This window comes from Xyrauchen texanus, chromosome 31, assembly GCF_025860055.1.
Source record: "Xyrauchen texanus isolate HMW12.3.18 chromosome 31, RBS_HiC_50CHRs, whole genome shotgun sequence".
Lineage (NCBI taxonomy): Eukaryota > Metazoa > Chordata > Actinopteri > Cypriniformes > Catostomidae > Xyrauchen > Xyrauchen texanus.
This window is the reverse complement of record NC_068306.1, coordinates 2,591,258-2,613,946: the sequence shown is the minus strand read 5'-3', so window position 1 is coordinate 2,613,946 and position 22,689 is coordinate 2,591,258. Positions and strand designations below refer to the sequence as shown.

Sequence of the window (22,689 nt, the reverse complement as noted above, 5' to 3'; positions counted from 1 at the left end):
GAAGCTTGTCTCTTTTCCAATTGCGCTCCGCTTTTCAGCACTCTTGTCTGAGAGCGCGGGTGACATCCTTTAACCAAGGCTGTGAAACACTCTTAATTCTCCTTAGCTTGAGCGGAGTGACATTATCAAGTGTAAAAGTACAAGATTTATTAAAAGCTTCAACCAATGATTCCGTGTCGAGTCCAGCTAAGGCATCATCTGTGAAATGCATTAGATACAATTCTGAAAAAAGATTGGCAGTAGACGAGTGTATGGACCGGGAGTGATGTTAGGGCTGAGATAAAGAAGGGAGAGGACAAGTAGATACAGACTCAAACATTATTTTAATAATGGTTAGAAATGCCACTATCAGGGACTTCCACTTCCACTTCCGTCCGCATGGAGTGAGCAGCAGAGAAGGGATCTCCTCAAATAAATAAGTGACTATTGCTTAATAGACTAGTCAGCCGTGTAAAACTTTATAATTTTTGTCAAAGAGTTGTAGCTAAGTACCTTTCGACATGAAACGGAGCTCATGCAAAAAAAGTTACATTGACGATCCAGCATAATACGAAGACAAAAAGCGGTGAAAGAAAAAAGGAGGAGCATATGCAAGACGATGATTCTCCCGTTTTACTGAGTGCACTCAGAACAGAACTACATACAGCACATCTGAAATGTATTCACAAGTATTCATTTTTTCTACATTTTATTCCAAAATGGATTAAATTAATTATTTTCCTCAAAATTCTACAAACAATACCCCATAATGACAACATGAAAGATGTTTGTTTGAAATCTTTGCAAATTTATATTAAAAAAATAATTCACAGCCTTTGCCATGACACTCAAAATTGAGCTCAGGTGCATCCTGTTTCCACTGATCATCCTTGAGATGTTTCTACAACTTGCTTGGAGTCCACCTGTGGTAAATTCAGTTGATTGGACATGATTTGGAAAGGCACACACCTGTCTATATAAGGTCCCACAGTTAACAGTGCATGTCAGAGCACAAAACAAGCCATGAAGTCCAAGGAATTGTCTGTAGACCTCCGAGACAGGACTGTATCGAGGCATAGATCTGGGGAAGGGTACAGAAACATTTCTGCAGCATTGAAGGTCCCAGTGAGCACAGTGCCCTCCATCATCTGTAAATGGAAGTTTGGTACCACCAGGACTCTTCCTAGGGCTGGCCGCCCGGCCAAACTGAGCGATCGGGGGAGAAGGGCCTTAGTCAGGGAGGTGACCAAGAACCCGATGGTCACTATGACAGAGCTCCAGCATTTCTCTGTGGAGAGAGGAGAACCTTCCAGAAGAACAACCATCTCTGCAGCACTCCACCAATCAGGCCTGTATGGTAGAGTGGCCAGACTGAAGCCACTCCTCAGTAAAAGGCACATGACAGCCCACCTGGAGTTTGCCAAAAGGCACCTGAAGGACTCTCAGATCATGAAAAACAAAATTCTCTGGTCTGATGAAACAAAGATTGGCCTTAATGGCAAGCGTCATGTCTGGAGGAAACCAGGCACCGCTCATCACCTGGCCAATACCATCCCTACAGTGAAGCATGGTGATGGTGGTGGCAGCATCATGCTGTGGGGATGTTTTTCAGTGGTAGGAACTGGGAGACTAGTCAGGATCGAGGGAAAGATGAATGCAGCAATGTACAGAGACATCCTTGATGAAAACCTGCTCCAGAGCACTCTGGACCTGGGTTGACCTATCTTCCAACAGGACAACGACCCTAAACACACATCCAAGATATCAAAGGAGTGGATACGGGACAACTCTGTGAATGTCATTGAGTGTACCAGCCAGAGCGCAGACTTGAACCCGATTGAACATCTCTGGAGAGATCTGAAAATGGCTGTGCACCGACGCTCCCCATCCAACCTGATGGAGCTTGAGAGGTCCTGCAAAGAAGAATGGGAGAAACTGCCCAAAAATAGGTGTGCCAAGTTTGTAGCATCATACACAAAAAGACTTGAGGCTGTAATTGGTGCCAAATGTGCTTCATCAAAATATTGAGCAAAGGCTGTGAATACTTATATACATGTGATTTTTTTCATTTTTTATTTTTAATAAATTTGCAAAGATTTCAAACTACTTTCACATTGTCATTATGGAGTAGTGGTGGTGTAGTGGGCTAAAGCACTAAACTGTTAATCAGAAGGTTGCTGGTTCGATCCACACAGCCACCACCATTGTGTCCTTGAGTAAGACACTTAACTCCAGGTTGCTCCGGGGGGGATTGTCCCTGTAATAAGTGCACTGTAAGTCACTTTGTATAAAAGCGTCTGCCAAATGCATAAATGTAAATGTAAATTATGGGGTATTGTTTGTAGAATTTTGAGGAAAATAATTAATTTAATCAATTTTGGAATAAGGTTGTAACATCACAAAATGTGGAAAAAGTGAAGCGCTGTGAATACTTTCCGGATGCACCGTACACACTGAGAGGCTGTGATTAAGGACATTAAGTTGCAAATGAAAACCTACATTTGGAGATGCAAAAGACTCGAGAAGAGATGAAAGAGGAAATCTTTCCTGAGCTGGCCGCCTTACACAAATCACAGGCCTAATTGAAAAAAAGAGTGCACGGAGATGGGGAAAGTGCTGAGGGACACGATGGACAGGGGGAAGTACTAGAACAGTCTCACAAAATCACGACCAAAGAACACAAGAAAATGCATGAGAAATGTATGGACTTGGAGAATCATAGCCGGAGACAGAATTTAAGATTCGTTGGGGTTCCTGAGGGAGTAGAGGTGGGAAGTCCGTTTTGATTAATCAAAGACCTGCTATTGGAGTTATTCGGAGCCGATAACTTAGGAGATAACAGTATGACTGTAGATTGTGCTCACAGGACTCTCACGACAAAACTAAAGCCAGGAGAGAGGTCTCATTACTATTCTGACCAGGAAAAAATCCTGAAGTTGTCAAGAAATAAAGGCCGTCTCTACTACAAAGGATACCAATATCCGCTTGTCATGGTGTTTTTTTTCTCTCCAGATTTGGTACCCTTTTTCTCCCCAGTTTGGAATTCCCATCTCAGTTACCTTCGCATTTGAGACTGTCAAACCGCGCATCTTATCACGTGGCTTGTTGAGCGTGTTACCATGGAGACGCATCGCTTCATGCTATTCTCCACAGCATCCGTGCACATCTCACCACACGCCCCACTGAGAGCGAGAACCACATTATAGCGACCACGAGGAGGTTATCCCATGTGACTCTACCCTCCCTAGCAACCGGGAAAATTTGGTTGCTTAGGAAACTTGACTGGAGTCACTCAGCACACCCTGGATTCAAACTCGCGACTCCAGGCATGATAGTCAGCGTCAATACTCGCTTAAGCCCCCACTTGTCTTGGTGTCTCTCAAATTATGCATTAATTCGAATTAAACCCATTATTGTAATGACAGGATTTCTGCCCATTGTAACGAAGTAAAATAAATTTACTTGAGTACTATTAAAAAGTACCCTCTTTTAAACTTACTCTAAAAGTATTTTTTTTTCTTCCAGTAAATGTAACAGAATAAATGTAGTGTGTTACTGTAACGGTTCAAAGGAAGTCACAAGAGCAGGATCTTCTTTGTGTATTTTGTCTTAAAGTACTGGCAGAGTTTTTATAGTCAAAACAATTGAAAAAATACCTTTGCTGAAGAAGTAATCCAAAGTATTTAGAATACATTACTGACCTTGAGTAATCTAACGGAATACATTACAAATACCTTTTCCTGTATAATGTTGTAAAACAGTTAAAAGTATTTTAAAGTTAGACAGCAGGACTGATTAATCAGATGTTGGTGTTTTATTCACTCCAGTCCAGCAGGAGGCGGAAATTAACTGGAAGTTGTTTTATAAACCGACAGAAAACACCAGAAGAAGAAGAAAGCTCAAATCGTGAGAAGGGTCTGGCTGCAGACTGTGGGCGATTGGAGCTCCACTCTCAAACAGGAAATACGTCACCTCCACTTCGCGGGTGAGGTCACGTATATATGCGCTCGGTTAAATAAATATATATATTAATATATATGCGCTCGGTCGCAGTCATAGACAGTATAAGACCGCAGTAGAGGTGACGTATATATGCGCTCCGGCGCAGTGGAGGTGACGTATTTCCGCTTTTGAATGGAGCTCCACTCGCCCCGTAGTCTGCAGCCAGCCCCTATTGCAAATAGTGCAAATAGACGGTTTTATCTGGACGCACGCGCGTTGCCAGGGTTACGCGCTGGCCCGAAGTTAACTTCCGGTCTGTGTTTGTTTATCATAACAAAGTAACGTTACTTCTACACTCTTTGTCGGTAATATGGCGCCGACTACAAACGCAGTTAAAATTAAGGTGATGAGTAGACCGAAGTTGGGCTCAGGTTGTTGTGCTGTGGGATGCAACCTGACCTCTGGAACAAATACCTTATCGAAAATAAAAATGTTTCGGTTTCCTAAAAACGAAGGGAGACGGCGAGCATGGATCACCGCTGTGCGAAGAGAGGCTTGGCAGCCAGGCAAGAATTCAAGGATCTGTAGCACTCACTTCGTTACAGGTAACAAACTCATGATAAGCAACAGATAATAGCTAGTTGACCAGTAACAAGCCTGCAATAGTTATGTATTAACTAAATTGATTACTACACACGTAGCTAACATTGTATACATTAATTTTACACAGTAACGTTAGCCCAATGTTGTAGCTGATACGCTTTAGTTATGATTTAAACTAGCGTTATGATACCTGATAACTATCAAACATAAGAGCCACAATGTTTTTCCATCAATGCTTTACAAATAACCTACATTATTTAACTAACAGTCGCCTTTGGCTTGTTCCCTGGGGACATAAATAAAATAATGCTGAATAAAGCACTTCTAATGAAGCTTTAAATGAAGTACTAAATATGGACTTTTACTACATTTTCTCTGATATATTTGATCTGTTAAGCAGCTTTAAAACAATGTGCATTGTGAAATAAATTTGACTTTGACCTAATTTCATTGTACTAGTAGGCTACTAATATTTTTTTAAATCAATAAGTTGTAATCAATATTATAGAAATGCACATGAATCCAGAAAAGTTATGGATTATGCAAAGCATGTATGTATGATGCTTAGCAAGGTGCAATACTGTCAACACAAACTGTTTCTGTCTTTATTTTAGGTGCGCCATCAGTGGACCCATGCCATCCAGATTATGTTCCATCAATTTTCGCTCATAAAAACACCATTGATGGTTCACAGAAGTTGGAGCGATACCAGAGGAGACAGAGGAGACCATCTGTGGTTGAGTCTATGGATTCACCTTCCTTAGAGGTCACCCATGCTGACCTTGAAAAAGGATGCACTGCTGTGGGTACAGATCTGTCAATAGCAGACATTGATCAGCTACAAAATGAAAATGTTGAATTAAAAAGAAAAATGGCTTCACTGGAGAAGAAACTGGAATCTCAAGAAAAACGACTACAAGATCATATGTTTGGCAGTCCGTCCGATTTTATTTTAAATGATGACAAGCACACTCAGTCAACAGTACATTGAGTCGATCACAGCAGTTCTCGAGTCAACAGTACATTGAGTTGATCGCAGCAGCTCTCGAGTCAGCAGTACATTGAGTCGATCACAGCAGTTCTCGAGTCAACAGTACATTGAGTTGATCGCAGCAGTTCTCGAGTCAGCAGTACATTGAGTTGATCACAGCAGTTCTCGAGTCAACAGTTCATTGAGTTGATCGCAGCAGCTCTCGAGTCAACAGTACATTGAGTTGATCACAGCAGCTCTCGAGTCAACAGTACATTGAGTCGATCACAGCAGTTCTCGAGTCAACAGTACATTGAGTCGATCACAGCAGTTCTCGAGTCAACAGTACATTGAGTTGATCACAGCAGTTCTCGAGTCAACAGTACATTGAGTTGATCACAGCAGTTCTCCAGTCAACAGTACATTGAGTTGATCACAGCAGCTCTCGAGTCAACAGCACATTGAGTCGATCGCAGCCGTTCTTGAGTCAACAGTACATTGAGTTGATCATAGCAGTTCTCGAGTCAACAGTACATTGAGTCGATCACAGCAGTTCTCGAGTCAACAATATATTGAGTTGATCACAGCAGTTCTCGAGTCAACAGTACATTGAGTCGATCGCAGCCGTTCTTGAGTCAACAGTACATTGAGTCGATCACAGCAATTCTCGAGTCAACAGTACATTGAGTTGATCGCAGCAGTTTTCGAGTCAACAGTACATTGAGTTGATCACAGCAGCTCTCGAGTCAACAGTACATTGAGTTGATCACAGCAGTTCTCGAGTCAACAATATATTGAGTCGATCGCAGCCGTTCTTGAGTCAACAGTACACCGAACAGAGAATCGCCTTTTTTAGACATAATACTGAGAACTGCTGATCAGTGAGCGGTGGATGAACATGCGTGAACTGATGAATTGAATGAGGGGGACAAATGTTTCCATCATGAGATATAAACACATTTTACTATTGAGTATTGTGCATGCAGATTATATCTGATGTTGTGATGAGCTGGGTCATGGTTTCTGTAAAAAAGGACGAGTTAATTAAGACAAGTTTAATAACTTTGTATGCTTTAGACATGTGTAGAAAATTCGCATTTGTATATCCGTGTCAGTATTTGGTGCTTTAGGTGCAAAACTTTAATGTAGCATGTATAGTAAGACTGAATGAAACACTGATAAACACCCTTATTATTATAACTTAATTAAATAAAATGTAAAGATCAGCAGGATGAGCCTACATATGGTTTTGTTGAATGTGTCTTCTATGAGTGCGTATTCTACGATGCCGATGTGTTCGTATTATGTATCGTGACGTCATTACGTGATGATGTAAAAGAACTGGTGAATAATATTTTAACTGGTTCATTGAAGCAAACCGTCTGAAACAACGGGTTTGGCGACACCTAGTGGTGTGGATGCTGCTTCATTCAAAATCAATAGTTTTCAGTTACAGATGCCACTGTAGAAATTCACTATTCACAATCAGCCATGATTCATTTAATCCATGAGTGAAAGTGTCCAATAAAAAGACGGTTACTGAGATTAAGCAAGTAGTATTTCAGTTGGTCATGTGATTCTAAAATGGCCACCCCCATGAGGGCACCCCTGCCCCATGTAGAATAAAACAGCTTTGATAAGGTCACTGATATGACTAGAGTCCTCATCTTATGTGAGCGGTCATGATTTTATACATTTGTTTAAAAATTACAATTTCTTTATGAGTAAAACTTTATTAGTGGGGAAAATAACTGACTGCACCTTTAACACATACAACAATATTAATATAATGTTAAGATAAACTACTAGCTACAGTGCTGTTACGAAAATATCAGAAAATGCTACGTATGAAAGAACAGGTTTGCGGAAAATAATCTGACTTTCCATCACTAACACAGACCCACAATTCACCTCCCTCAGTGTAAAAAACAAAACCTTTCTCTATGAAAGAAATGGGAAGATCACGAGACTCCAGCATCCTGTGGCTCATCTGCTGCATAACACCACACTTCAGGAAGTTTCTGTGCTCTGTAGCTAACCAATTGTACCGTATAAAAAAACAAAGTGGTTTTGTTTAACAGCAGTTCTTGTGTATAATCATTAAATGTTCAGTCTTTTTGAGTTTGATGAATGTCAGTCCATTATAATGATGATGTTTGTGTGTTCAGATGTTCATCATGAGAGAGCAGGTGGATGTGATTCACGCTGGAGAACAGCAGATGCTGCAGACACCAGTGAAGATTGAAGTGAAGCAGGAGATAAAAGAGGAAAACACAACAGAGGAACAACAGACTGATGAAGATGATGATGAAATCAAAGCAGAAGGACAACAGACTGATGAAGATGATGATGAACAGCAGATGTTGCAGACACCAGTGAAGATTGAAGTGAAGCAGGAGATAAAAGAAGAAACCACAACAGAAGAAGAACAGACTGATGAAGATGATGATGAACAGCAGATGCTGCAGACACCAGTGAAGATGTGTTCAGTGAAGCTGCTGGACTGCAGGAACCTGATGAAGATAAGAGGAGAAACCACAGCAGAGGAACAGAGTGATGAAGATGATTTTATTCCTTCAGGTATGTTTCTTCCTTTAATGTTTGTAACAGTATAAAGGATGGGCAAGGAGGAGGCGGGAACCGGATGAAGCATCAAAGTCATATTTTAATGAAAACTTAAACACACAATACAGCTGCGTGTGGCTCTCTCTCGACCTGCCGCATCCGGATGCATTTATCCGTCTCCTCAGCTGATTAGCCAGATTGGGGCCGGTGTGTATGTTGTTTTACACTTTAATCACAATCAACTGTCATGTCAGGATGAGTTTTATCACCAAGTCTTTATTGTACTTTTAAAAGTGCTCAGTTTTCAAACTTTTTAACTTTTAAAAAGGTGCAATTTTAATTTGAAAAAGTCATTACAGTCCTTCAGAAACAGAGACTCTGGATTTGGGTTTCTGCTTAAAGTCCTTAAAGATGGCTTTAAGTCTGAAGTCAATTTAAAGTTATTTTTCAGATTATTCACTTGGTATAACTAATATGTGTACTCCATCTTAAACTACATGTTTTCATTTGACTTCACTCATGCTGGAGAAGACTTTACAGAGAGGTTCGACGGTCCCATCTTCAAAACAAGATCTCGGTCAATAATGTTGTGATGTTGCATAAAGTTGTCGAAACAATGTGTGGTCGAGTGCCCTTTCAGGGAGAGAAAGTGGTAAGGGTGCTTGCACCTGGGCTAAATGATGTCTTAACACCTGTCTCTAATTCCAGTGAGCATGTTCTTTTCAAGTTCCAAGTTATTTGTATTTATATAGCATTAAACAGCATTAAGGCTGACCAAAGTGCTGTACAATACAAAATGATGAATACAAAGTTCTAAAAACACACAACAATTTAAGACCAGAACATTACATACTATTAAAAGCCAGTGAAAAGTGAGTTTTAAGAGAAGATTTAAAAACAGATAATGAAGGTGACAATCTGAAACTGAATCTATTCCATAAAATAGGACCCACAACCGAAAAGACTTTCCCTCCTCTACTCTTGAGTGTGGGATATTGAGGAGATATTGATCACTGGATCTCAGACTTCATGGTGGATTGTAAGGATGTAGTAAGTCTAATAAGTAACTGGGAGTTGGTTGTGTAATGACTTGTAAACAAACAATAGAAATAGGTGTATCCTTTGTGGGCACTCACAACCCATGTCTAAAAAAAACAAAAACAACCATCGGGCATTTTCCAGTTCAAAGTTTGTTTTTATTGATTTTAACAATATACATCACATTCACAATCCCCCACCCCTCACCATCCAATTTAAGAATGACGCCCATACTATCCATTGATTCAGAATGGAATTGTAAGAACCGAGCATGCATACAATATCTACAAACATGCTAACAAACATAAACCTCCAACCAAATACATAAAAAAATAATAATAATAATAATAATAAAAAAATATATAATAAATAAAAAAATAAAAAAATAAAAATAATAATAAAAAATAAATAAATAAATAAATGAAAGAAAAAAAAAAAAAAAACAATAGTAGTGGCATTATTCAAACAGACTTATCAACATAGTCAAGAAAAGAACGCCACATCTTAAAAAATTGTTTTTCCGATCCTCTTAGTGAATACCTAATTTTTTCGAGGCAGAGACAGGACATCATATCTCTAATCCATTGAGTATGAGTGGGTGGCAAGGGCTCTTTCCACTTTAATAATATTGCTCTTCGTGCAAGTAGGGAAGAGAAAGCAAGGACTTAACACATTGATGCTGACAACCATACGTCCTCAGGGGCAACTCCAAATAATGCCACCAGAGGTTCTGGCTCTAATCTATGCTGAAGAACCACAGAAAGGGTGTGAAATATCGATCGCCAGTAGCTCTAATTTGGGGCATGTCCAGAACATGTGAGTTAACGTTCCCTCGGTACATTGACATCTATTGCACATAGGGCTAGTACCAGGAAACATTTGAGCTAGTTTAACTTTGGATATATGAGCTCTGTGTACAACTTTAAACTGTATAAGTGAATGCCGAGCACACATTGACGATGATTGGACCTGTTTAAGGACACAGTTCCAGGTGTCTTCGGAGAGTGGTCTGTCAAGGTCTTCCTCCCAGGCTCTCTTAATGTTATCCAGGGATGAAGATGCCAGATTGATCATTAAATTGTAAATAGTAGCAATTGAGCCCTTGGTCAATGTATTACATGAAAGGAACCTATCCAAAGGATTTTCGGAGGGCATCGCTGGGAAGTCTGGTATAAGTGACTTAACGTAATGTCTTACTTGCAAGACTCTAAAGAAATCTGACTTGGTAAGACCAAAACGTGATACCAATTGCTCAAAGGAAGCAAATACATTATCCAAAAATAAGTCTTTGAAACATTTTATCCCCCTTTGAGACAAACTCTTGAATGAACCATCCTGCATTGAGGGTGAAAAAAAATGATTACGGAACACAGGGCTAAGAAGAGAGGGGTCCCTAAAACCAAATGACTTCCTGAATTGGATCCAAATCCTCAACGAGTGTTTCACCACTGGGCAATCGACCGGAATATAAGAGGTAGACTGTAGTTTAGATGCAAGAAGTGCTGGAAGGAAATTTGCTTGTAAGCATTTATTTCCATGTCCACCCAGGACGGTCTATTGGGCAAAAGGTGATAATGCCACCAATAAAGTGTATTTCAGTATGTTAGCTGCCCAGTAGTAAAACTTAAAATTGGGTAAGGACATACCACCATTGCATCTAGGCCTCTGAAGGTATGCTTTATGCAGTTGAGGGTGCTTACCATTCCAAATAAAAGAAGAGATAACAGAGTCCAAAGACTTAAAAAAGACAGGGAATAAATAAAGGTAAACACTGAAAGAGATAAAGAAATTTAGGAAGCACCACCATTTTAATAGAATTAATGCGCCAATGAGAGAAATCTTTATAGGGGACCATTTAGAGAGATCTTTCTTAATCCGTTCGAGAAGCATGCCAAAATTATGTTTGAAAAGATGCTTATGATGGCGAGTGATACAGACCCCAAGATAAGTGAACTTATTTTTTACTAGTTTCAGTGGTATGTTTGAATACTGTAGTTGTGTAACTACCTCGTTAATTGGGAAAAATTCACTCTTGTGCAGATTAAGCCTATAACCAGAAAACCGACCAAAATTCTCAAGCAAAGATAGAGCTGCGGGTAAAGAAGTTTGTGGATTTGACATAAAAAGCAGTAGATCGTCTGCATATAGAGTTACCTTATGGACGGTCTCACCACGGGTAATTCCAGTGATCTACTGACTCTGGCGTAAGGCGATTGCTAAAGGCTCAATAGCTAGATCAAATAGTAGTGGGCTTAGCGGACAGCCCTGTCGAGTTCCGTGGTGCAAGTTAAATGGCCTAGAGTGCAGACCATTGCTTAGGACTACTGCAGAGGGGGTATTATAAAGTAATTTAATCCAAGAGAGAAAGATCGGGCCAAATCCAAATTTTTCCAAAACTAAAAAAAGGTACTCCCACTCAACCCTGTCAAATGCCTTCTCTGCATCTAAAGAAACAACACATTCTGGGATGGCCTGGTTCTGAGAGTATACCACATTGAGTAAGCGGCGGATATTAAAAAATGATTGACGATTCTTTATGAACCCTGTTTGATCAGGAAAGACGATAGTGGGGAGGACAACTTCAAGTCTAGAGGCAAGCACCTTCGCTAAAATTTTAACGTCGCAGTTGAGCAAAGAAATTGGCCTATAAGACGCACAGTCTAAGGGGTCTTTATCCTTTTTGAGTAATAAAGAGATACAGGCTTGATTTAACGTTGGGGGAAGAGTCCCAGTCTTAAGAGACTCAGAAAAAACAGATGTCAAAAAAGGAACGAGTTGTACTGAGAATTTTTTATAGAATTCTGACGGAAAGCCGTCAGGTCCTGGGGTTTTGCCAGATTGTAGAGAAGAGATAGCAGCCGCCACTTCCTCCTGAGTAATCGGTACTTCTAAAAGGTTACGAACATCCAAGGATATAGTGGGGACATTTAGTCGGCCGAGAAAATCTTCGATATCCCCCTGCGAAGAGGAGTCAGATGTATACAAAGTAGAATAAAAATCTCTAAACTTGTCATTAATAACCACCGGGCATTTTCCCGGTAGGCCGATGCACTTTGGGGGCAATTAGGGGCGGACTGGCCAGTGGGAGAACCGAGTGGGCCGGTGGGTTGGCCACGAAACGTGCTGAATGGGCCGTAATAAGCAAAAATGAGCCACCGCGTTATGCAGAACGGAGCACAAAATGACGCCACAATATGCAGAAAATCTATATTTTAGTTCATTCTTCTAAAACTGTAATAAATGATGACACAGAAAGCAGAACTCAGCAGCATCCAGTCAACCATCTTTCTTAATTTCGAAGTGCGCTTTTTTCCCCCTAAATCTCACATGCTCCACATCTATCATGTGAAGGCTTGAGTAATCTGAAACCGTATCTGTATCACATTCTGTAATAATATAGTAATGAAAAATTATTTTGTCAAGATTTAGCATTTTTACACCTCTATTTCTTTTTTCACCTTGATGTTTTTGTTATCCATTCACTGTTCATTGTAGAGCTGATGGATGTGAAAGAGGAACGTGAAGAACTGAATGAAGTGGAGGAGGAACATCGTGATTTCATAACTGGAGAAAAATCTTTGAGTCACCCAAAGAATAAAAATAATTTCTCACCAAATAATCCTCAAAGGAGAGCAGCCAAGAAATCTTTCACCTGCTCATCAGTGTGGAAAGAGTTTCACATGTAAAAGAGATCTTAATATACACATGAGATTTCATACTGGAGAGAGACCTTACACATGCCATCAGTGTGGAAAGAGTTTCACACTTAAAGGCAGTCTTGATAGACACATGAGAGTTCATACTGGAGAGAGACCTTACACATGCCATCAGTGTGGAAAGAGTTTCACACGTAAAAGCCATCTTGATACACACATGAGAGTTCATACTGGAGAGAGACTTTACACGTGCCATCAGTGTGGAAAGAGTTTCACATGTAAAAGAGATCTTAATATACACATGAGAGTTCATACTGGAGAGAGACCTTACACGTGCCATCAGTGTGGAAAGAGTTTCGCAATTAAAGGCAGTCTTGATAGACACATGAGAGTTCATACTGGAGAGAGACCTTACATATGCCATCAGTGTGGAAAGAGTTTCACACGTAAAAGCCATCTTGATACACACATGAGAGTTCATACTGGAGAGAGACTTTACACGTGCCATCAGTGTGGAAAGAGTTTCACACTTAAAGGCAGTCTTGATAGACACATGAGAGTTCATACTGGAGAGAAGCTTTACACATGCCATCAGTGTGGAAAGAGTTTCACACTTAAAGGCAGTCTTGCTAGACACATGAGAGTTCATACTGGAGAGAAGCCTTACACGTGCCATCAGTGTGGAAAGAGTTTTATAATCAAAGGCAATCTTAATATACACATGAGAATTCACACTGCAGAGAAACCATACAAGTGCTCACACTGAAAATAGTTTCAATCGGTCAGCAAACCTGAAAACACATGAGAGAATTCATACTGGAGAGAAACCATACAACTGCCCACATAGTCACAGCAAGCAAGAATCATCTTCTGGTCCAATGATATCAAGTAAATAGTGAATGTGTGAATAAAGCATATGTGCCTCCTAACCAAACTATTGCATGTGCAGCCGTGTCTTAAGATGAGACCATCCTGCAGTGCAACGAATGCAGTGTTAAAATGACATGAAAGTTAACATCACTGAATACTGACTATTCACACAATGCCTAAATAAATAAAACTATAAATATATATAATTGCTTAAAAACGTAAGTGTGTTCCATAACTTACATTTTCTTTATTTCATATCTATAAAAGTTTCCTATCACAGGATATTTCTTTATGACAAGAGGAATGAGTGTTATATTCATACAGATAAATACTGTATTACGTTGATTTTATGTGCAACAATGGTGAATTATCAGTATCCCACATGTGTGTACAGATTCAGATTATACATGCTATTTCTGACCTGATTTACATCTGACATTGTTATTGGATGAAGAAACAGAGTTCAAATAATGAATCCTGTTGTAGATTTTTCTGATTTGTTGCATTCTCTCTTTTATATATGAAAAATAAAACAAATAAGAGTGGCATAAAGTCAATGTGAAAGACTGGTAGAGAGCATGCCAAGACTGATTGAAGATCAGGATTATTCCAGCAAATATTGATTTCTGAACTCTTTCTAAGTCAAAACATTAGTATTGTGTTGTTTAAAAATGAATGTGAACTTTCTTTGCATTATTGGAGGTCTGAAAACATCTTTTTTGTTATTTTGACCCGTTGTCATTTTCTGCAAATAAATGCTCTAAATGACAATATTTATATTTGGAGAAATGTTGTCTGTATTTTATAGAATAAAACAGAAATGTTCTTTTTACTCAAACACACACCTATAAATAGTAAATCCAGATAAACTGACCATTTGGAGTGGTCTTTTAATTTGATCCAGAGTTGAATAATTTCAAAGGTCATACTAGAAAAAAATTAATTATGATCGAATGTGAATTTTCTTAATAAAATGGCTATAAATAACAGTTTAGCTTAGCGTAAAGTTAACAATTTAAATTTCTATTTCTTCTGCTCTAAACATACTTTTCTGTCTGCTCGTATGAATGTCACACATCATAAGAAAGTCTACACAAGTAATTGTTTAAACTAAATTAAGTCATCTGCAGTGGCACATATTTAAGTTTTAAATGTAAGTTTAGCGTTGTAAGCAAAAATGTATTTCTATGTAAAAAATGTCTCAAAAGCTAATAGAGGATATTATTTCGTCACACAAGAAAGGTCATGGCTAAAAGTAAATTTCCAATAGACAAAGTTGGCAGCGTCATCCATTTTTTAAAATATCACCCAAAAACTTCACCAAGGGAAATGTTGACTTGAATATTCAAGAAGTAATTAGGAAAGAACCGTGGAGTCCCGGAAGAAGGTTTTTTAAACATATGACACTAAACTGAAAATGAGTTTTAGACCCATGGGTCAGCAGCACATCTGGAGAAAGATGACGAGAAGATGACGTCCTGTTATGGCGGAAACAGCTATCCTGAGTATGTGACTGTGATGTGTCGTTTCCTCCTGAAAGAATAGGAAAAACATTTCCTGACACAAATAAAAAGCATTAAAAGGCCCCAGCCAAAAAATTAAATACTCTGTGGAAAGAAAACAGTCAAGTGTTTTTTATTGTCGTTCAACCATATACAGTTAGTACAGTACACAGAGACAACGTTCCTCCAGGACCATGTACTACATAAAACAACATAGGACAAACACAGAACCACATGAGACTACACAGACTAAATAACATACCTATATAAAGTGCATGTGCAAAAATGTACGGGACAGTACAATAAATTACTAAAAGGAACAGGGCAATAGGCACAGTGAGAGACCGACCAGTACACAGTAGTGCAAAAAGATGACACTTTCTAAAATACTAAATGTAATCATAACATACTATGAAATGGTGTTCTATTTTATAGCAGTTATTGAGGAAGCAGCCAGGAATAAAGAGACAATGAATTGAAGTGCAAATCTGGACATGTGCAAAAGTTGGATGGTGTACAGTTGTGTGTGTATCAGACCAGTATCTGAGTGTTGAGGAGTCTGATGGTTTGGGGGAAGAAGCTGTTACACAGTCTGGCCATAGAATGCTTCGGTACCTCTTGCCAGACAGTGAAGAGTTTGTGTGAGGGGTGTGTGGGATCATCCACAATGCTCAGTGGCGCAAAAAGTGGGTATGCGCTATATGCGGCGCATAGGGGCGCCGCACCATGGGGGCGCCAAAGCGATGGTAAAAAAAAAAAAAGAACAAAAATTCTAATTTATATACGTTTTATAAATGTATATAAAATTTATATAAAAGTTATATAAGTTAAATATAAAAAAGTTATATACATTTTAGAGGACTAACAGGCTAGAGTAAGTGCCGGCCCTCATAAGATTCCATCATAAAATTTATTTTGACAGAAGGGTAATATCATGACGCTAGCGGTGAGTGAGCAGCAGGAGTGAGTTGTCGTTAAAACTCAAAGATGGATAAAGCAAAAAAAGCTGTCGGGGCTAAAAACAGAAAAAGAAAGAGGGAAAAGGAGATTGCATGTCAAGGGATGCGACAGCAGCTTAATAAGTGGATGGTGAAAGGCAACAGGTAGGATTTAAAGTGTGACGTCAGTGCTTGGAAGCTCGCAAATATTCATGTTAACAGACTAGCTAGCGTTTGCTAAGACTGGGAATGTAGCAGCCAGAATATGTAGCTAGCTAGCTTAGAATATGCAAAACCGAGGTTGCTGAGCTGAAAACTGAAAAATATAAGGAAGCATGTCCGATAACAAGAATCTGGAAAACAACTAATGTAATATCTCTGGTTTACCATGGAATCATGCATTGCTAGCAAACTTGGAGGCTTGCAAATATTAATGTAAAGAGACTGGCAAGTGTTTTCTAACTTAATGCAAAATAATTTTGCTGATATTTACATTTAGATTTTGGTTAAACCCTGTGGTAGGGTCACAGATCTCTCTCTCTCTCTCTCTCTCTCTCTCTCTTTAAAAATCTGTGCTATGTGTGTGTGTGTGTGTGTGTGTGTGTGTCTATATATATATATATATATATATATATATATATATATATATATATATATATACACACAGACCTTTAAAGGAGAGAGAGATGTGACCCTGTAATTACATATCTATATATATGTGTGTGTGTGTGTGTGTGTGCCATATTTGTACTTTTTAAAATCCAAAATGTTAATGTAATTTCAACAGCAGCACAACCTTACTGCATAATAGTTGTCTTATATGATGCCATCACTAGGCTGATTTAAGAATTGAATTTAGGCTGCTTTATTTAACAGTGAGTTCATTTCTTTCAGGTGTGAGGATGGTGGATCAGGAAAGACAGGGGAAGGCAACAGGTAGGTCTAACATTAGGTGGAAGTGTAGAGGGAGCCACTTGATACCAACAGATTAATTTATTAATATTATTGATATGGAAAAAGTAATATGGAAAATCTATTACATAATGTTTGTTTGACAATGTCTTAGTGGAGAAGAACACAGGCAAGGGGTAAAAGAGACAGACATGATGTCGGAGGAGACCAGTGATGAAATCAGGTAGGAGTTATATTAGTTAGACTACACAAAACTAAATGTCCAGTATGGTTTGAAGTTATGTTGACCAACCTATTTTCCAAATGTAACAGTAGCCCTGAGAGTTTTCCTGACAATGCCTATGACAGTTGCCTCTGCGGAGAGATCATTCAGAAAGCTAAAGCTGATAAAGACATACCTTCGTTCCAACATGAGTAATGATCGCTTAACCCAATTAGCAGTCATTTCAATTGAAAACAGTGTGGCACGAACCATTTCATTCGATGCAATACTAGATAAATGGGCAAGTGAAAAGGCACGCCATGTTACAATTTAGTAGAAACTAAAGAGCGCTTTTGAATGTTTGGTAGCAACATTGTTACTTGGATTGGGCATCGAGAATCGGTGACTGACTAGTTCTAACTGTTTATTCTGTTTGTTACTGTTTATTCTGTTTGTAACTTTTTATTATTTGTTAACATTGTTAATAATATATATATATATATATATATATATATATATATATATATATATATATATATATATGTACATATATACCGTAGGCCTACAGTGGCTGTCTGATATACTTTCAAATAAACCTTTATTATTTGAAGCCCATACATGATGATGTCCGGCAAACTTATTTATTTATAAGTGGGGTGTGGTGGGGGGCGCCAAAATTGTTGCTGCATACCCCTCTAACACTGGGTAGTTGCGCCCCTGACAATGCTCGTTGCTTTGCAGATACAGTGTTTTATGTAAATGTCTTTGATGGAGGGAAGAGAGACCCCAATGATCTTCTCAGCTGTCCTCACTATCCTCTGCAGGGCTGTGCGGTCCGAAACGGTGCAAGTCCCAAACCAGGCAGTGATGCAGCTGCTCAGGATGCTCTCAATAGTCCCTCTATAAAATGTAGTGAGGATGGGAGATGTGCTTTCCTCAGCCTTCGAAGAAAGTAGAGACGCTGCTGGGCTTTCTTGGTAATAGAGCTGGTGTTGAGGGACCAGGTGAGGTTCTGAAATAAATTTGGTGCTCTTGACGATCTCCACAGAGGAGCCGTCGATGTTCAGCGAAGAGTGTTCACTCTGTGCTCTCCTGAAGTCAACAACTATCTCTTTTAATTTGTCCACATTCAAAGACAGGTTTTTGGCTCTACACCTGTCCATTAGCCGCTGCACCCCCTCTCTGAAGGCTGACTTGTCATTCTTGCTGATGAGACCCACCACGGTCATGTCATCGCACTTGACGATGTGATTCGAGCTGTGCATTGCTGCCCAGTCATGAGTCAGCAGAGTGAACAGCAGTGGACTGAGCACACAGCCCTGGGGGCCCCAGTGCTCAGTGTGGTGGTGGTGGTGGAGATACTGTTACCGATCCGGACTGACTGAGGACTCCCAGTCAGGAAGTCCAGGATCCAGTTGCAGAGGGAGTGCAAATTCGCCAATTCAATTTCTCAAACATCAGAGGTGTTTTGGGCTCCCAAGAGCGACCCCTTGTGTCACTACATCGACACAATGTCTCGTTCCCTCCATCAGGGTTAGATGGAGGTTATGACAGTACGTTCCTGTGCTTCACAGTTCTGGTGCTCAGTGCTCTGTAGCGCCAGCCAGAAGGCAACAGTTCAAAAAGAATTATGAATTGAAGGATAATTTAGGTGTATGTCTGGCTAAATAGATGAGTCTTTAGTCTAGACTTAAACTGAGTGATTGCATCTGCATCTCGAACAGTGTCAGGGAGACTATTTAATACTTTAGGAGCCAAGTATGAAATATATCTCCTTTTGTGGATTTATATAACAAGCGTGATGGAAGATAGTGTGGTAGAAGGTAATTTAAGTACCATGGAGCTAGACCATTCAAAGCTTTTTATGTAATTCACAGAATTATAGAATGAATATGAAATTTAACAGGTAGACAATGTAACAATGATAAAATAGGTCTAATATGATCATATTTCTTGGTTGTAGTCAGCACTCTGGCTGCTGTTTTTTTGAATCAATTGAAATTAATTTATTGAACTTGCTGGACATCCTCCCAGTAATGCATTACAATAATCTAGTCTTGAACGCATGCATTCATTTTTTGGCATCAGCAACAAAGACCATGTGTCATAACGTCTAGGTTACTGTTGTAATGTCCATTCCCTGATGGAGGGAATGAGACGTTGTGTCAAGTGAAGCGACACTAGGGGTCTTTCTTGAAAGCCTTGTTTACCTCTGAACTTGAGAAAAGGCCAATGAGAAATTGGCGGACAGAATTTGCATGCATTTACATTACATTTACATTTATTCATTTAGCTGACGCTTTTATCCAAAGCGACTTACAATTGCTATATATGTCAGAGGTCGCACGCCTCTGGAGCAACTAGGGGTTAAGTGTCTTGCTCAGGAACACATTGGTGTCTCACAATGGATTCAAACCCGGGTCTCTCACACCAAAGAAATGTGTCTTATCCATTACGCCACACCACCCCATGCCCCTCCCCCGGATAAAAGAAGGAGGGCTTACATCTGTTCATTCACTGAGGAGCCGAGGATAAGGTTTCAGCCATTACTTTGGCTTGGTACAGCGTTGTGGCAAGAGGGACACAACGTCTCGTTCCCTCCATCAAGGAACAGAGGATACAACAGTAACCTAGACATTCCCCTTCAGTCACTCACTTTGACGTTGTGTTGAGTGAAGTGACACTAAATGGTAAATGGTCTGCACTTATATGGCACCTTTTTAACCTTATCGGTATTCAAAGCTTTACACTGTTGACTCATTCACCCATTCACACACACATTCATACACCAATGGCAGCAGAGCTGCCATGCAAGGTGCTAGCCTGCCATTGGGACATGTGGGCCAGGATTCAAACCACCAACCCTGCGATTAGTGGCCAACCCGCTCTACCAACTGAGCCACAGCCACCCACAAGAGGTCCTTATCCAGTAACGCCATGATGCCGAACCATGTTACCTTAGATGCTAATGCAGGTGCGAGCAGGCAGTTGCGTGCTAGAGTAGCAGGCTGCATCAGACTGCACGTTCCCTTCCCCAATTAAATTTATAATTGCCCCATAGAAATTTCGTCATAAAACTTTTTAGTTTCCCGCACCCATTGAGGTGGGAACAATTGTTTTACCATGAAAACTGACCCCTGTGGAGCACCTCTCCTAGTACAGAGTCATTAGAACTCGTAGTGGGTCTTGTCGGAAATTCCTCTGCTGAATTTGTGAACCAACGGCTAGCGAGCAAGAACATCCAGGGAGCTTGAGCTTAGTCGCTAACCTGGGAGAAAGAGCGAACTGGATCACTTTGGTGAAGGGCGCTAGGTGCAAGCGGAACACCCGGTCTGCTGTTCCGTATTACCGAGTTCTACGTGCAAGAACACGGGATGAGACCGACTCAACCCTGAGATTGTAGAATCTCACAAAATTATTGGCTGTTGCCCAGTCCTCTGCTCTGTAGATGGCTATTCTTGAAAACACCCATGGAAACCAGGACAGCATATTACAGCCTCCGATAACACCAGAGCAACAGCCCCTCTCACCAGACACATTATCCCTCTTTCCAGCATCTCCACATCTGTGCTTCTCAGAGAAAATGGAAGAGCTAGTGTATGCTGGAACCAAACTATCCCACTCTTTTGCTGCAAGCCCCCAAATATCAAGCAAAAAACGGCAGGCCCCTCAACCACCTGCGGGCCCAGCTCGCCCTCGCCCTCCTCCTGTGAGAGCTCTTCAACCTCTGCCACAACGCCAGGGCTCACACCCTCCTCCATCTGCTCGAGGTGAACCAAAAACAACTGATACCAGCTCTCAGTGATATGTGTTGGGTCCCCGCTATGATAACAGTAACTTTCTCAAATGTTTACAAAACAAGCGGGAACCCAGTGTGCCTGTATCTTTCTCTATTGCTGTTCGATTACATCATAGAAAGTCTAAGGCCTTCAAAAGCCGTACAGCAAACCCATCTAATCTGGTGCCTATTACACGCCAAACTAAGATTGCAATGGGGACAAAAACTGTTAAGTTAGCACTTTTAAACATCCGCTCACTTAAAAATAAATCACTTCTAGTCAACGACTTAATAAGCACATACAACCTGGATTTTATGTTTCTAAATGAAACTTGGCTAGAAGACAGCTGTAGTGCAACAGTCCTTAATGAAACATCCCCTCCTAACTTTACTTATTTGAGTGTCTGCAGAGAAGGTAGACGAGGTGGGGGTTTAGCTGCTCTCTTTAAAGATGTCTATCAATGTAAGCAAATATCATTTGGGAATTACCCGTCTTTCGAATATCTGTGTAGTGTGTTAAAAGGTGCTCCACACATTTTATTTATCATTATTTACAGGCCTCCAAAATACTCTCCAGCCTTTGCTGAGGACTTTACAGAACTGTTATCAACAATTACCTCAGAGTTTGACTGTTTTGCCATTGCTGGAGACTTTAACATTCACATAGATAATGCAGAAACCAATATGACAAAAGAAATCATAACTGTTTTAAAAACTTTTGATCTGACTCAGCATGTACATGGACCCACACACAATCATGGACACACTCTAGATTTACTTATCAGTAAGGGTCTAAACATTTCATCCATTGTTATTAAGGATGTAGCACTGTCTGATCATTTCTGTGTTTTCTTTGATATATTGATCTCTCCTGCCATTGAAGCTAGATCTGTGTCTGTCAAGAAGAGATGCTTAAATGAGAACACTAGTGTACTATTTATGAAGGCTATATCTTTAACACCAAGTATATCTGCTGACTCTGTTGATTTTCTCCTTGATTCTTTTAACTCAAAAGTTAAAAGTGTAATTGATGATATTGCTCCTGTGAAAGTCAGGAAGAAGAGTGGCAGACAAAAAGCACCTTGGAGAAACTCAACAGCAGTGCAGAATATGAAAAGACAATGCAGAAAAGCAGAGCGCATGTGGAGGAAGACAAAACTTGTAGTGCATTATAACATCTACAAAGACAGCATCCATGCTTTTAATATGGAACTAGGCAAAGCTAGACAGACTTTCTTCTCGAATATTATAAACAGCAACTTCCAAACTCCCTGAAAACTGCAGTTGTCAAGCCCCTCTTGAAAAAGAGCAGTCTGGATAAGACCATATTAAGCAACTACAGACCGATCTCAAATCTTCCTTTCATAGGCAAGATCATTGAAAAAGTTGTCTTCAATCAGCTGAACAAATTCTTGAACTCAAATGGATACTTTGACAATTTTCAATCTGGTTTCCGATCGCATCACAGCACAGAGACAGCGCTTATAAAGATAATAAACGATATTCGCTTAAATACTGATACAGGCAAATTATCAGTACTGGTACTACTCGACCTCAGTGCTGCATTTGACACTGTCGATCACAACATACTTCTTGACAGGCTGGAAAACTGGGTGGGGCTTTCTGGGATGGTCCTAAAATGGTTCAGGTCATACTTAGAAGGAGAGGTTATTATGTGAGTATAGGAGACCATAAGTCTGAGTGGACGTCCATGACATGCGGAGTCCCTCAAGG

At 40.0% G+C, this 22,689-nt stretch overlaps 2 protein-coding genes across 6 annotated transcripts in view; both read left to right on the top strand.

Annotated features, from left to right (window-relative positions):
- The window catches only part of LOC127624947 (gastrula zinc finger protein XlCGF57.1-like), a 213,961-nt gene that overhangs the window by 21,751 nt on the left and 169,521 nt on the right, over positions 1-22,689 (top strand). For 3 of the 5 annotated variants that reach the window (XM_052099882.1, XM_052099881.1, XM_052099883.1), the window contains exons 1-2: positions 3,875-4,526; positions 5,139-5,326. The exons of 1 other annotated variant lie outside the window; for it this stretch is intronic. In XM_052099882.1, the coding sequence (XP_051955842.1) occupies positions 4,292-4,526; positions 5,139-5,326 (423 nt within the window). In that variant the 5' untranslated portion in view covers positions 3,875-4,291. Of the gene's footprint in view, positions 1-3,874; positions 4,527-5,138; positions 5,327-7,662; positions 8,075-22,689 lie in introns of those variants that run through there. One more of the 5 variants, XM_052099880.1, reaches the window with a different exon arrangement.
- LOC127625038 (gastrula zinc finger protein XlCGF57.1-like) lies at positions 12,669-14,354 on the top strand. The gene has a single exon (XM_052100090.1). It carries the CDS (start codon positions 12,803-12,805, stop codon positions 13,517-13,519), a length of 717 nt encoding a protein of 238 aa, XP_051956050.1. The 5' UTR covers positions 12,669-12,802; the 3' UTR covers positions 13,520-14,354.